The 15,261-nt window shown below is 33.1% G+C and overlaps 1 protein-coding gene across 1 annotated transcript; it reads left to right on the forward strand.

The window, feature by feature from the left end:
* Positions 1 to 3,342: 3,342 nt before the first annotated feature.
* On the forward strand, positions 3,343 to 14,938 carry LOC146159954 (transmembrane 9 superfamily member 3-like). Its single transcript, XM_083384984.1, has 15 exons — positions 3,343 to 4,188; positions 5,430 to 5,512; positions 6,909 to 7,024; positions 7,481 to 7,603; positions 8,100 to 8,260; positions 8,459 to 8,536; positions 8,909 to 9,040; positions 10,383 to 10,549; positions 11,173 to 11,267; positions 11,414 to 11,544; positions 12,232 to 12,440; positions 12,796 to 12,942; positions 13,655 to 13,738; positions 13,922 to 13,998; positions 14,292 to 14,938. Exons 1-15 carry the CDS (start codon positions 4,117 to 4,119, stop codon positions 14,357 to 14,359), a joined length of 1,743 nt encoding a protein of 580 aa, XP_083241110.1. The 5' UTR covers positions 3,343 to 4,116; the 3' UTR covers positions 14,360 to 14,938.
* Positions 14,939 to 15,261: the final 323 nt, after the last annotated feature.

Raw genomic sequence — 15,261 nt, forward strand, 5'->3', positions numbered from 1 at the left:
ATCAGGAGCTCTCAACCTTTTTTCCCACAATTTACTAAAAATATTCACCCGACCCCCCATTAAGCTGCACAAAGTATGTGTTAGTATATACTTAATCACAGTTAGTAACTCACTCACTCAGTAAAAACGGTAATGTACAAACTGTGAAATCCTGGAAACCTTCCGTGAAACCCTTAGGGCTTGCTAACCCCGATGTGAAACCACTGACTTATCTTTAAAAACACAAGTTGTTTCTATACGGTTTGTGTTTTCTATTTGTTTTTAGTTACGGTACCAGAACCGAAAATAAAACACTTGCCTCGACAAAAAGTCTTTGTGTGTTTATTCGTAAACAATAAATTGAAATATCTTGATACTGAATGTGTTAGTCTTTTTTAACATACGAAAGAATCGGATGTCCTTTTAATATAGGCGTTCCGGGAATTTCACCTTCAGTCAGAAAAGGAAATTTAATCTCTATGTATTGTCACAAACTTAAAATGCACAACGTATCGGCTCAACATAACAGCTCGGATTAAAAATTGTTATTTAGTTAAAATGCAAACAAATTTTATCGTAAAACTGAGTGCAAAGTGTCACCGGAATTAAGACATCTTTAAGCGTAGTTGGTACCCTAGTAGCAAGCTTACTTACAGGAATTCAATAATATTTTAAACTGGATTACGTTCAATCGTTTATATATAAATATTAGCGAATAGCGCTGGATTGTAACAACTCATCATAATCGTTTTATCTGAAAAGAATAGTGCAAATTTAATAAAATAATAGCTAGACAGTTTTCGCGAGAAGTGTTAATTGCGGATTTGACTTCGATAGTGTTTTTTATCAAAATATCCGCATATAATTTAGTAGCGCAGTAGGCTACTGCCCTTTAAGCCCATCCTTCAACTTAATTTAGCACATAGGCGTCATGTTTAGGCTAACCAGAGTGGGTGGATAGGTGAGCATCTGCTCTTACTATTCTTACTATAACAGGCCTATAATACAGTGCTCTACTGAGTGGAGTAGAGTCTACTCTATGACATGTATTCTGTAGGATACCTAACCTGTTTAATACATTTTTACTTTGACCTGATGAAGTACAGTTGTGCTAAAGCTTGTCGTGAATTCAATACATTTGTTTATATAGTACCAACCGATTACCCTGTTTAATACAAAAACGTTATACTTTGTCAACTGTGACATTTTAAACATTAGAAAATTTGTCATGCTCTACTGCCAAAAGTGACGATTTTCGCATTTACAAATGTAAAACAAATTTAAGCTAGACCTTTTTAATAATTGTACACAACGATCAACCATACTTTTACTGGTACAAAATCATACTTGTACGAGCCCTTTGATGCCTTAATCGGCAAACTGGTGACCGCGGCCGAAATATGGACCTTTCAGCCATTTTTGGTGGTTTGCGAGCTATTTGTTAATATTTTAGTTTTATCATGTATAGTTGTGGGCCGAGTGATAGCCGTAGGCTACATTCATTATACTGTACGGTATCTTGAAATTAAGTTGTTGTGGCGTTTAATGTGTCCCATTGTTGCATTACAGGATCACCAGGATATATTCCCCTCTAAACTATACTTTTAGCCAAGTTTAACTTAAAAATAAGTTTTTTGTTTCTTCACGCGTAGGCTACTCTTATAGCCTAGGTTTTACTTAAATCTATTTAGCCCGATATGCATTCTTTCGCAAAATCAGGTGTTTGTAAGATTTATTGTTTTATGACGAAAACTTTGTGATGTCATTAGAAAATAATTGTTGGCCTTTAACCGAAGCAAAAATCTCGGATCCACCCCGTTGTTGTCGTAGTGGTTTCACGTCGTGGGCTAAAATAGCTCTTGACATGAGACTTATACAACAAAATAATTTACAACAAAATAAGAAACACCCCACATAAGGTAATGCGATCTGTGTATTATTCAGTTAAATTCATTTTATAGATTCCGTTAGAAGTCCGTATTGTGTCACTGTTGTTGTAGTAAAAATAGGCTAAAAGAAAAACACGTAGATATACAATGAGGTGATATTTGGACAATTGGGGCTCTGAGCATGACCGGTTAGTAAATATAGGTTAAAAACAGTATCTTTCAACAGCAAAATTTTCTAAATGAACGTTTGTTTAATCTTAAAAAACATGTGATTTTTCGGCATAAGATAAGTGCGTAGGGAATTTAAATTTATTTATTGAATTGTTTATAAATAATATGTGTGTAATGCAACCTCTACTTCTAGTAACTGGCTGCAAATTTGGCAATGTATTTTTTTAATTTTAAAATGTCTTAAAAAGATTTATTATTCCCGATTTTCCGCAAACGGAGTACGACGTCTATATCTTCATACATGACTGAATCGGACAGTTTCAGCCTATCGTAGCTGGCGGCTATGAATATTGTTGCGGCTATCGGCAGAGAACGGGATGTTCGACTGTTCGTGTATTTTGTGACGTGGCGTCCTATAGTAGGCATGCAAATTAATGCGTAACCAATGCTTCAGCGCTTGTCGTGCTTCGTTTTAACGAAAAATCGTGATGCTTTTTAGCTTCGAAGTTAGTCTACTTTATATCGATGCAGGTTTATTGAAGAAATCATGTCAAGGCTAGCAAATGATTTTTTGTTATAAACTGTGATATAGTTCAAAATATTTTTTGTTACAACTTAGCGCTTAACTTTACATCTATGTTGTTTATTTATGAACTATAATTTACAAAAATCTATAAAAAAATGGTTAACGTGCCTGATATTATATTATTTAAACAAATGTGTTTGACTCATAAATGTGCTGCAACACTGAGTTCTTCTTATTAGATATTAGCATCTTTATTAGATTTTAGCATCTTACTCAACTAACATATTATGAGGAACCTCCCTAAAACTACAGTAACATTCAGTGGCGCTCTTTCACTATTGTACGTGAAAAGTTATGCAAAAAAAAAAAAAAATAATAATGCCGCATACCACAAGGCATATTGTTTGGGTTAGGGTGCAGGTTAGCGTTTGGTTGAGGGTGGGTCAAGTTATTATTAATAATAAACATAATATTACTTGACCTACCCTCACCCAAACGCTAACCCGCACCCTAACCCAAACAATATGTGTTGTGGTATGCGGCATTTGAAGAAAATTTTGTTTTTATTAATTTTTACGTACAATAGTGAAAGAGTGCCCATTCAGTTTAGTTCACATCCCTTCAAGTTTGCATCCCAATTAAGTTTGCAACAAATTATTAAAAAATCTATAGGTTCAATTTTTTTGGTTCGCCTTCAAATAACAATTTAATGCAGCAACATTGCTTTGCTACTATTCACAGTTTGTTAGCTGTGAGATTTTTAAACTTTGTCTGACATTATACAGACAATAATATATAATATGTGAATATAAGCTTTTATAGAAAAATGAAAAAGTATATTAAATTAATCTGTCCACAGTATTTATCTCAAATTGTTGCTTTATCCCTAAAGATCAGATTAACCCTAAAGGTTATTCGAGTATGTGCTGACACTCACTCGAAAAATAAAGGCAGAATGGTTATTTGCAGCCATAGCAAGATTTTTTAGTCTGGGCAAGTGTTGAAATTTTAATTCAATACCAACCTTGCAGTGTTTGCAGTTTGACTGATTTAGGCCTTAAACTTAAGTGGGATATTACTGCAAAGTATTTAAGATACTAACCTGCCCTTAAAATAAAAGAATTGCCACTGGTCTAGAAACCTACCACATTTGTGACCGGGGGTTAATGTTGCTAAATTATTTGGTTTAGGGTACTAGTTTGCGTTTTGGTTTGGATGGGTCAAGTATTAATATTTTATTTGTTCTCTCATTTTTATTTCTTACTTGTAATTTCTTTTTTGACAACTCTGCATTTAACTATAAAAAAGTGGTAGGATTGTAGACCAGCGCCAAAGATTTTTTCCTACAGACATAGGTGTTATTTAGGTGATTCAAAAAGGTATTGTTTTTTATTTATATTTTAGTTTTTAACCTGTTGGTAAGTAGGTATTTTATTTTTTTCTTTAGAAAAATTTCTAAATTGCTGATCCATGTGTGGTTTTTAGTTTGTGATGACAATTATCTGACGGATTATCCAAAAAAACGGAATTATATTCAAAAAACAATAAAACATGAAAACATCAATCGTGTTACTCTTAGCTAGCTTCATTGCTATTGTACACACAGATGAGGATAGTCATGTGGTGAGTTTATTTAGGCATGAACATGAATACTATAGTGGTGGCCAACCAATCAGAATCGGAACCGGCAATAATCCATAACTTAACCAAAGGAAATCAAAAACAAATTAGAAGTGCAACATAAATGTAAGAGCGGCATAATCTGTGTATAGAGCCGCATGCGGCTTGCAAGCAGCGTGTTGGCAACCCCTGGCATACAATTTGATCTTTTGCACAATTAGTCACATGAGAAACTGGTCATCAGTAAATATATGAAGCTACTCATGTTCACTTTGCAACTTTTAAAACCCTATCTAAAAATAATAAATGTGGCTTAGATTGGTTTGGCCTATCAGGCAGAACCCCGGTTGTAGCCACTCATAATGTGTATGTGTTCAGCTGTGAAAAGTTGATACACACCCCCAAAAATTGTAGTTATTAACAGTTTTTGACCGTGACTCATTAACTGCCATGCAAGTTTTATTTAAATAAATGCACAGGTGTAATTTAGCTTAACTTAATTTCAGTCCATCCATTTTAGGCTACATTAACATCTACCCTGCACAAATGCAAAGTTTCTGGTATTTAGCCTGAAAGATTTATAGACACATGTTTGTAGCTATGGCCAATCTAAAATTCTGTTTACAATTGACATATAACAAAACAGGATACATAACAATAGTACATTTTAATATTGGTGGTTAACCGAAACCGACATGCATTGTTTGGATTTTTGTGCAAGCCGTTTTAGAAAATACTCTACATGGCTTATAAGCGTTAACAAGTCAGGGTTGTCATTTTGCACTCGCCCTCTTACCAATGCGAGTGCAATTTGCTCCGGGCAAGTATTTTATAATTGATGCACTGAGCTTCACAGTGCAATTTCACTTAAATCATTGGAATCAACATTAATATACACTTGTATAGGAGTAACAAATTAGCACCTTTCTCCAGTTGTCAATTTGCATTAAATAGTACAACAAGGCCAACCTTCATGGTTTGCAGTTTGCTGCTGGTCTTTTGATCACTCCAATGTACTTTAATTAATCAAATAATATAAAAAATCTTTGATGCACAAGCACATTATATAGAGAAATTAAAAACTTACCTGTCTGTTTGACATCATAAAGGATACAAATTCACAATATAATAGTGCTACATTTTGTTCAACCGAAAACACTTTTTGTGTTTTGCATTGAAATGAAACCAAACATTTTGATGCAAATAGCAATTCTTTCAGTATGCCTTCATTTTTGTTTGTTTAGTATGAAGATGGTGAAGATGTAATGTTGTGGATGAACACTGTTGGGCCATATCACAACAGACAGGAGACCTATGAGTATTTTCGGTAAGGAGCCAAATATGTGTTTGATTTTTTTAAAATGTTTTAAGTTCCGTTTAAAACTGACATAATCGTGTTTCAACGTTTTAGTGTTGTATGTTTATTTTGTCCAGGCAGTGTGTTTAAAATATAGGCTTAACTGACACACTAACCATAGGCTCTTTTTTATAGTCAAACTCATGTGACAAGCTGGTGGGCTAATTGTAGTTTAAAATAATAAAAAAAACATCCTGTATCCTGGAAAAAACTATGCAGTTACTCTTGCTCCGTTTTCTACAAAAAGTCTCTTATTGCTGTTTTTCATTTAACATAATATTTTTAAGTTTATAATTGGTTAATGTTTCAAATTCATGGTTGCTACTTCAAAATATGTTTAACGTCACAACTTTCATGACATGAAATATGTAACTTATTTATTTATTTCCTATATTAGTTTACTTAAAATGTGTCATGTAGGGCGATTATTTTTTAAATGTCAAAAAAAGTCAAAGTTTCGTCAAAATTTATGCAATAGGTCCAAATTTGTCCAAATTATTTCAAGTCAAAATCGAATAAAAATGCACCTAAATCATTTACAAAAAAAACAAAAAAACTATAGTCAGCTATTGAAATTATTTTTAAAAATTCGTCATTCATTTTTTTTTTTTAATTCGTCATTCATTTTTATCAAAAAAATTTAGTTTTGATTTATATTCAACAACCTTTGAACTGTATTACATCATCGTTAGAGCAATATAAGGTATATGCAAGCTGAATTAACCACCTAGGTCCCATTAGGCTCAGCTCGAATTTATTTTTTGCATTATTGGCCTATATTTGTATATATCTGATTTGGACAAGTGTATTGAACAGTATTTGCTGTTTTTTTCACTTGTGATTTGCAGTTATCCCATTTCCAATTTCGATTACTTAGTCTTGTTAATTTTCTGCAATTCCTTTTAGGCTGTATTTAAACCATTTACGCCACATTTTTTTAATCTGTCATTTGTATATTTGTTTGTCTTTTTGAAATGAACTCAGTATTTACATAAGTTTTGCATTAACCTAAAAAAATAACTAATTATTGTGTTAGTCAGTAAAACATCTAAAATGTTTGGTTAACAACGCCAACACACTAATGCAGTACTTCAAACAACAATATGTTGTTTAAATCAGTTTATTTCTAACTGGTCAAAATTTTGTCAAAATAAATTGTTTTTAGGTCAAAAATTGTCAAAATTTCTCATTTTTTTGGTAAAAAAATAAGCGCCCTAGTCTATCCATGTATAAGTCAGTAGATAAATAATTGGACAGTGGTATCCTGTTGAGCCAATGGTCCAATTTTGTGATGTTAATGTTATTTCAGGAGGCATTGCTATGTTAGGTATTTACAATTGTCTCATAATCATCATTAAACTTACAGGTTGCCATTCTGTAAAGGAGAAAAGGTGTCAAAAATAGACAGACATCATGAAAATTTAGGAGACGCATTGCAGGGCGTTGAGCTCAAGCACAGTGGACTTGAGATTAAATTTAAAGGTTTGTAAACTTAGTTTTGTAACAATATAGCCTAGATTGAATTTAATAGTTTGTAAACTTAGTTTGTTTGTTTCGCCAGACTGTTATCAAACAAATATCACTGAATAATTGCAAAGAATTTCAATATTATTATTCTAACTTTATTTCATATATATATAAGAATAAGAGGTGGCAAACTGAATAAAAACACTAAACTGTAGGCATAAAATAATGTTATTTTTCTTTGTTTCCAGATTTTAGTTGTTGTATACTATGTATACTTTTCTTCCTTTTACACATATCTAACAAATTTTGCTAAGTGCCACCTACAGTTTCCTGCAGTAGATGTGCAATGTAAATAACTGTTAAAAACAGCAGGAAGCAGTGCACAAACTAATGAAATACTAATTTTACCTCATTATTGTTATGCACACTGTTTCAGCTTATGTCATTATTACATATTTTACTAATTTTCAGAAAATGTTGACGTAACTCAATACTGCACCATCGACTTGGGCCAAAAAGAGTTTGATTCATTTGTTTATGCAGTGAAGAACCATTATTGGTACCAAATGTACATGGATGATCTTCCTATTTGGGGTAACTAATGACATATTAACTGACAAGTTATAGATATATTACCTGACATTTTGACAAGTTATATACTTTAAATAACTCCCAGAATTTTGCTGCTACTTTTTTACGTTAGTAGTTGTTTAGGAATGTTGGTTAAAACAGGAAAATTTTATTTATAGATTTATATATATATATATATATATATATACCTTAACATGGTTTGTGTATATCTTACTATAAATTATTTTCTAAGTTTATATATATATAATATGGGCCGTAGTTTCAGTCTTTGGAATAGAATGCTGAGAGATTTTTTTAATAATGTATATGGTAAAAAAAATTGTGATTTTTGAAAATTCTTTTTACCATCTTTAATTAGGTCAAGAGATGTTGATTTAAGACGTTTTGATCTGAACTTTTGTCATATTCAGCTAATGTGGTCACATGCAATTCATTTTTAAGCTACATTACAGATTCGTGCATAATGTACCCATCTATAATTATATTTGGTATTATTTAGGTATTGTTGGTGAAGCAGATGAAAATGGCGAAGACTTCTACATTTGGACACATAAAAAGTTGGAAATTGGTTATAATGATAACCAGATTGTTGACATTAACTTAACCAGCGAATCAAAAGTTAAACTAGTGCCAAAGACCCAGATTGATCTTACATACCAGGTGCATTTTAAATTACTACATTCAGCATAATTTTGTGTCTAGGTAAGAATTTTGAAATGCCATTTTAACACAATACAAATTTGTAGGACTGAAGTAATCTGACTTTTTTCAATGAGCAATTGGCTCCAAAGTATTTCTTTAGGCTTGTCTGTATCAACTTTATATTTTTAACACCTAACTGTCAAATGTACATCACAGGTTATATGGAAAGAAACAGAAATAAAATTTGAAGATAGATATGAGAAATATCTGGATCCAAGTTTCTTTCAACATAGAGTAAGTATTTTTTTTTAATTTTAAATTTTAAATAATATATATATAATGCATTTTTATAATCATTAAGACACTCAGTGAGGTTATCGATAAGTTGTGTATAAACACTTTACAATGAAGTCTCAATGTATTAAATAGTTTAGGTCATCTTTAGTGCATTGCCTGGATACATGGGTTTAGGGCAGTGAATTATTAATTAATCATTGGATACGCTATGCCCATGTAAAGCATGCTTTAAGGTTTCCATTTGAGCCCTGCATGTTTTGTTGAATAAGATATTTGAAATTTTAGATAAAATAAATTGATTAACATGAGTGTGACAGTAACTGCTATAAATTTTTTACCTGGATAAATGAGTTTACATCCAATACATAGATTCACTGGTTTTCCATCTTCAACTCATTCATGATGGTCATCTTCCTGGTGGGTCTAGTGTCAATGATCCTCATGAGAACACTCAGGAAGGATTATGCCCGCTATAGTAAGGATGACGACCTGGATGATCTGGTGAGTGCATGCAAAACAGACTAAACTACACCATACTCATAATTCTCAACATTCACCCTGTAATGTACACCGAACTACACTAACATTAAAAAAGTGGGGATATGGTGATTATCAGTCTCTCACCAAATCAGCTTTCTAGAATGCCTAGTTTTTTTTATAGCAAATGCAGCTCGAAATCCTCAACCCCAAGTTGAGAACGACCAGGATCATCTGGTAATTGCATTCAAAACAGACTAAGTGCATGACACTTGTAATTATTGACATTCACCCTGTAAAGTACACCCAACTACGCTGACATGAAAAAAGTGGGGATTTGTTGATTGGCAGTCTCTAACTAAATCAGCTTTCTAGAATGCCTAGTTTTTGGTAGCAAATGCAGCTCGAAATCCTCAAACCCAAGTTGAGAACCACATTTTATACTTAAAAAAAAGGTGTTGGGTTCACACTTATTAACTGTTAGTTTTTTGCCTATGGCTATTGCTCCATCTTTCGTTCTTGCGCGCGCATAATGGCGCGACGCATCGCATAGGCACAATTGCTAATTAGGCGCGGTAGTGCGCGCCTTCCACGTAAAGAATGCAATTATCTTCTAGCTTTGAGGCCAATTTACTTCCTATATAAAGCTTGTGTTTTGCGGTGCATGGGGCAGTCATCACAAGCATCATTACTGAAGACACTATACACGCCAGACATCAAACTTTAAAAACCTGCACCGTTTCTATTCCGATTTTTGCTTTCTACAGTGCGAAAATTGTACGTTCGCTTTTGTCCTTGTAGACACTACTTTATGACGTTGTTATTCATCAACGGCAGACAGAAAATAGGAAATTCTCTAATTTGAAAATTCACGACCCCCGTTTTTGGATTTTTGGAACACTATCTTTTTTAAATTAAATTGGATTTGAGCTGCATATTTAGGTTCAGCCGACAACAACTTACGAGGCAGTAAGAAAAGGCAGCCACCCAGAAGTTATTCTTTCTTTATGTCTTTCTTATCCCCCTTTTTTGTATTTGTTAATGTCACAAAAAATGCGATTAGATTAATATTTTCCTTGGTTATTGCCTTTCTAAGATGACAATTGCTTTTATTGTGTTTATGGCCTAAAAAAAAAGTTTATACATTTGTTAGGTTAACACTGCATTTAACTTTTGGGGGGCAAAAAACAAAGAACTTTGCCGAATATGCTTGTCACCAGCAGACTGGCAGGACCCCTGAGTTCATTCTGCTAATCTGACCTTGCTTATCCAACATTACTAGGATTGCTTACCTGCTTAGCGCTATATAAAGAGTAGAGTTTTGTGTTTTACCATGATACATTGCTATAAATATTGTATTCTTAAGGAGCGAGATTTGGGAGATGAATATGGTTGGAAGCAAATTCACGGAGATGTCTTCAGACCCGTAGCAAATCCACTTCTCTTCTCTGCACTCATCGGATCGGGCTCTCATGTTCTGTCCACCGCCCTATCTGTTGTCTTAATCGTCATGATTGGAGATTTATATACAGTGTAAGAGTTCAGCTTACTAATTAAGTTAGGAGTCTGGAACCTATGGCTTGCAAGTCATATATGGCTCTTTTTGTGATGCCATATGGCTTTTTTAATGAAAAATTGTTTCTTGCAGAAAAATCTAAGCTATCATTTCTCAGCATGATTTTAAATATAACTGCATGCGGCTACGACCGCTTCCTTAACTTATTTCCTTTTTTGTTACACAAAGAAGCAAATTTTCGGAGCTTCGCGCGAATCCTATTTGTTGTTCAAGACTACAGGCCCGTTTAAAAGAATCTCTTAGTATCCAAATGGTTTTATTCTTTCAACGGAACTCCGTGATCAAATTTGTGCAAACTTAGCTAATTCATTTTTGGTGCATAGCATGTTCTGTCCTTTAAATGAGAACAAAAAAAATAATAACTGCTCAATTTACTATTTTGTGCCAACCTATAACTAGCTTTAAAAAAAGTATAATATGGCTCTTATCGAAAAACAACCAAGAACATTTGGCTTTTATGGCTACCTTAACGAAAAAGGTTCCCGACCCCTGAAAGCAGTAGTTAAGCAGTAAATGAAGATGGTCTTACTTTCCACTACTTTCGATGCTACAAACTTATCATACTTTATGTTTAATTTAGACGAGGAACTGTTGTTAGTACTGCAGTGTTTGCCTTTGCTGGTCTTTCGCCAGTTAACGGGTACATTGGAGGATCGTTATATGCAAGAATGGGAGGTGAGTTTCAACTTACAGAAAATTATGAATAGAAATTTATCAAATCGTATTACTAATTCAAACCTCAATAAACACATTATTGCATAGAACTAATTATGGTCAAATATCGTTTTGCAGTGTTTCTATTGTTTCTATTTTTATTGTAGGCAAATCATGGATTCGTGAAATGATTGTAAGCGCTCTACTAGTTCCTGGACTTGTATCTGGAACAGCTTTCTTTGTCAACTTTATTGCCATGTATTACCACGCCTCCAGGGCCATCCCGTTTGGAACAATGGCGAGTAGATCGTTTTATTTTGGTGTAAAGAACTGCTATTTAAATAAACAAATGTTATACTAATATTATTTCTGCGGTAAGGTTGTTGCGGGCTGTTGAATATTGCGAGACAATCGCTACAATTGCACATAAATTGAAACTCTACAAGAGTAAATCTTTGTACACATGCTGAAACTTTTTCTTGCTATGATTTATTTTTTCTTATTCCAACCATTATACTGATTAAAAAATACTATGATAAGTAAGTCTTTGGGTAGCGTCGTATCGTGCAATAATAAAACAATACAGGTGTATTACCAAGCGTAACAGCAATTATAATGACCAGGTGCAATTTTACCCAGGTTTGATTTAAACACATCGCAAAGTATGAGCAAAATTAAACTGAATTACTAGGGTAAAGGTTATTGCTTAACAAGTTAGTTTGCCTATATTCTTTCCAATTTTTGATTTGTTGTTTGGCTTACTGTCTTGTCTGGTAGTTTGGAGCATAATGGTTGGAGGTTGTAGTAAGAGATAATAATAATACCAAAGCTCATACAGAAGTAGATATCAATTTGAACGTTTCGAATAACTCTTTATTTTTAACATTTTGATGATACCTACCTCTGTATAGGCTTTGATATTCTTATTTGTCTGGCATTGCTTGTGTTAATAAACTCTAAACGTTTGTAACTTTGTCTTGTACAGATTGCCATGGTGTGCATTATACTTTTTGTCATCCTTCCCCTGACCCTCATCGGAACCATCATGGGGCGCAATATTTCCGGTACAGGGGCGCCCCCTTGTAGGGTCAATGCTGTTCCTCGACCCATTCCAAGCAAACGGTGGTTCATGGAACCGTCGATCATCGCATGTTTGGGTGGCGTCTTGCCGTTTGGCTCAATTTTCATCGAAATGTAATATGCTCTTTGAATTTAATAAAAATATTAAAGCCATTATATTCGATAAAATCGACATTTCGCTGTAACAAACGTTTCGGCAATACAATGATGATGGTATGAGGTATTGTCAAAACGTTTGTAACAGCGAAATGTGGATTTTATCGAATATAATGGCTTTAAAAGTTTTATTGAAATTACTAAAAAAAAACTCTTGTATTGTGTTCAAAAGTCTTTAAATTATCTTTGAATTGAAACTTGAAAAAAAAGAAATATCCAAGACAAGCATTTAATGAGTTAAATTAAAAAAATAACTCCCATTGATTTTCTATTTAGGATCATTGTTACTTAAGGCCGCCTATTTCTTTTTCAGGTATTTTATTTTCACCTCTTTCTGGGCCTACAAGATTTATTACGTGTATGGCTTCACGTTGTTGGTCCTTGTCATACTGGCGGTGGTCACCATCTGTGTAACAATTGTTTGCACGTACTTCCTTTTAAATGCCGAGGATTACAGATGGTAAATATAACAAGCACATTTTTACACAACAACATTATTCAAAGAATCAATACCACATTATAATTAAATATTATTAAAAATGAAAACCGTAAATAAATAAATGATCTGATAATGTAAGCTTTAAAAAGACATGATTTACATTTCCTCTTTTGCAAATTTTTTTATTTAAATTCAATAATTTAATTTGGTTTTTGACTTTGAGTAATTTACTTAAAAACAAAATCTTAATAACCTGTGATTTAACACTTGACCGGCATTTGTAAACTGTGCACTGCATCAAACTGTTTCATTTTAGTCTTCACTATCTATGAAAAAGATTAAACTAAGTACAGAACTTAGTAAACCGAAAATCAGTTTCATTCTATTTGAATAAGATACTAATGATGCTTTATAGCGAAATATATTTATCTTTTTATTACATACAAACACACTGATTTTCGGTTTACTAAGTTCTGCACTTAGTTTAATCTTTATCATTGATGTGCAACCAGAATCGTTTGTTTTCACCATTCGGATTCAGGCAGATTTTGTTATTCGAAAGAATACTTTGATTCTATCTATGAAAAGGGTTGTTTAGACCTTTTAAAGTAAACCACACCGTAAATGTTCTAATTTTTCTGCATTTTTTCCCTTAATCCTAGTTTTTGTTTGGTAATTATGTCGTGCAATAATAATAAAGCTTTATCATTGAGAACGATTTCGTACATTTCAGGCAATGGACAAGCTTCTTAGCGGCAAGTTCAACGGCGGCCTATGTCTACATTTACTCTTTCTATTATTACTTCTTTAAAACAAAGTAAGTGGTATTTTCTTTCTTGAGTTTTAAACACTTTATGCAAAAACAAAATCTTCGTAAATGGTTGGTTGTTTTAAATTGACATCTTATTGCATTTATAAAGTAAACTTGATTTTGAAATAACTGAAAATTTGCGATATCGCACGTAAAATGTCAGATGATAAGTAACACTCATTTTTTTAGGATGTATGGATTATTTCAAACAACGTATTACTTCGGCTATATGGCAGTTTTCAGTATTGGACTTGGATTAATGTGTGGTAAGTCAACACAACTTTAGAAATACACAAGAATGAATAAGAAAAGCTGATCGTGTTTTCTACTTCGTCACTTATGTCTGCTAATAACTACATTATATCCTAGGGCTACAGTATTTAAAAAATATCATTTACAAGTAAAAGTATAACACAAATCTCCTTAACTAATGTTCTTCGTTAGAGCTGTTGAGCATATTTTGTCATACGCAGGTTATTGCGCCAAAGACGTAAAAATTACTTTTAATTCCTGTGATAAATTGCAATTAAATTAATGTTGTCTTTAATGTCTTTTCAAGGCGCCCTCGGTTTTCTTGGAACAAGTGTATTCGTTCACAAAATCTACACGTACGTCAAAATTGACTGAAGGGTAGCTTTCGACAAATAATTCCTGCTCTTACAATCAACACACGACAACTAGCAGACTTTCTGAAGAAGCTACTTCCATACTGTAACAAGAAATGGATATTGTTCGATCGTTGAAAACAAATTATTATAATCCAGATGGAGATTTTATGTGCCTGTCTGTATAGCAACTGTATTCGTGCGTAGGTTTTATGACAAAAAATATTTATTTAATGCAACAATTTTCCGCTATGCGAATGAAGTCGTGTATCTACGTCTAGATGTGTCTTTTTTCCTTCTTCGTCAAACAGGAAAAGACGTCGAAGCTTTTAAATGAAACGGTGGACTAAGCGCTTATAATAGAGAAAAATTGCCAAGAGTTTCTCCTACATTATTAACCGATCACAAATTGCTTGACATTAATTTGCTTTTCTATGGCTTGGCCCATGTAGCTGATCGTTTAGTTGTATTTAGTCTGTTTTGTTTTCGCAAGGATTTCATTTCATTTTGATTTCTACAAGTCCATATTCGCTATTTTATATGTATCTTGAATAGCAGTTGACAAAGCTGTTGTCGTTCAAAATGGTTGTTGATTTGTGTTAAACATCAGATTAGCGTGATACTTAAAAAGGTCGAGCAGAACTACATCATCATGATACTCTTTAGTTAATGCAATACGATGTCTATCTCCTCGACCTTTTTGGCTTTTCCGTGCATAGTGTACCACCCAATTAGATTAGCTATTATACAAAAGTGCGTTGAAGAAGTATAAACAAGAACTGTTCTTTTCAGTTCTAACCGTAATTAGTTTTTATCTGTGGGCCATGTATAAAACTATTTTTATAATCTAGTTTTTTAATTTAAAAACTTGCAAAATTAGTAAATTGCTTGTGGGTCCATTTGTAATTTCGTCATTGTCCAACG

The sequence above is a fragment of the Ascidiella aspersa genome, chromosome 3, assembly GCF_963924565.1.
Source record: "Ascidiella aspersa chromosome 3, kaAscAspe10.2, whole genome shotgun sequence".
NCBI classification, from domain to species: domain Eukaryota; kingdom Metazoa; phylum Chordata; class Ascidiacea; order Phlebobranchia; family Ascidiidae; genus Ascidiella; species Ascidiella aspersa.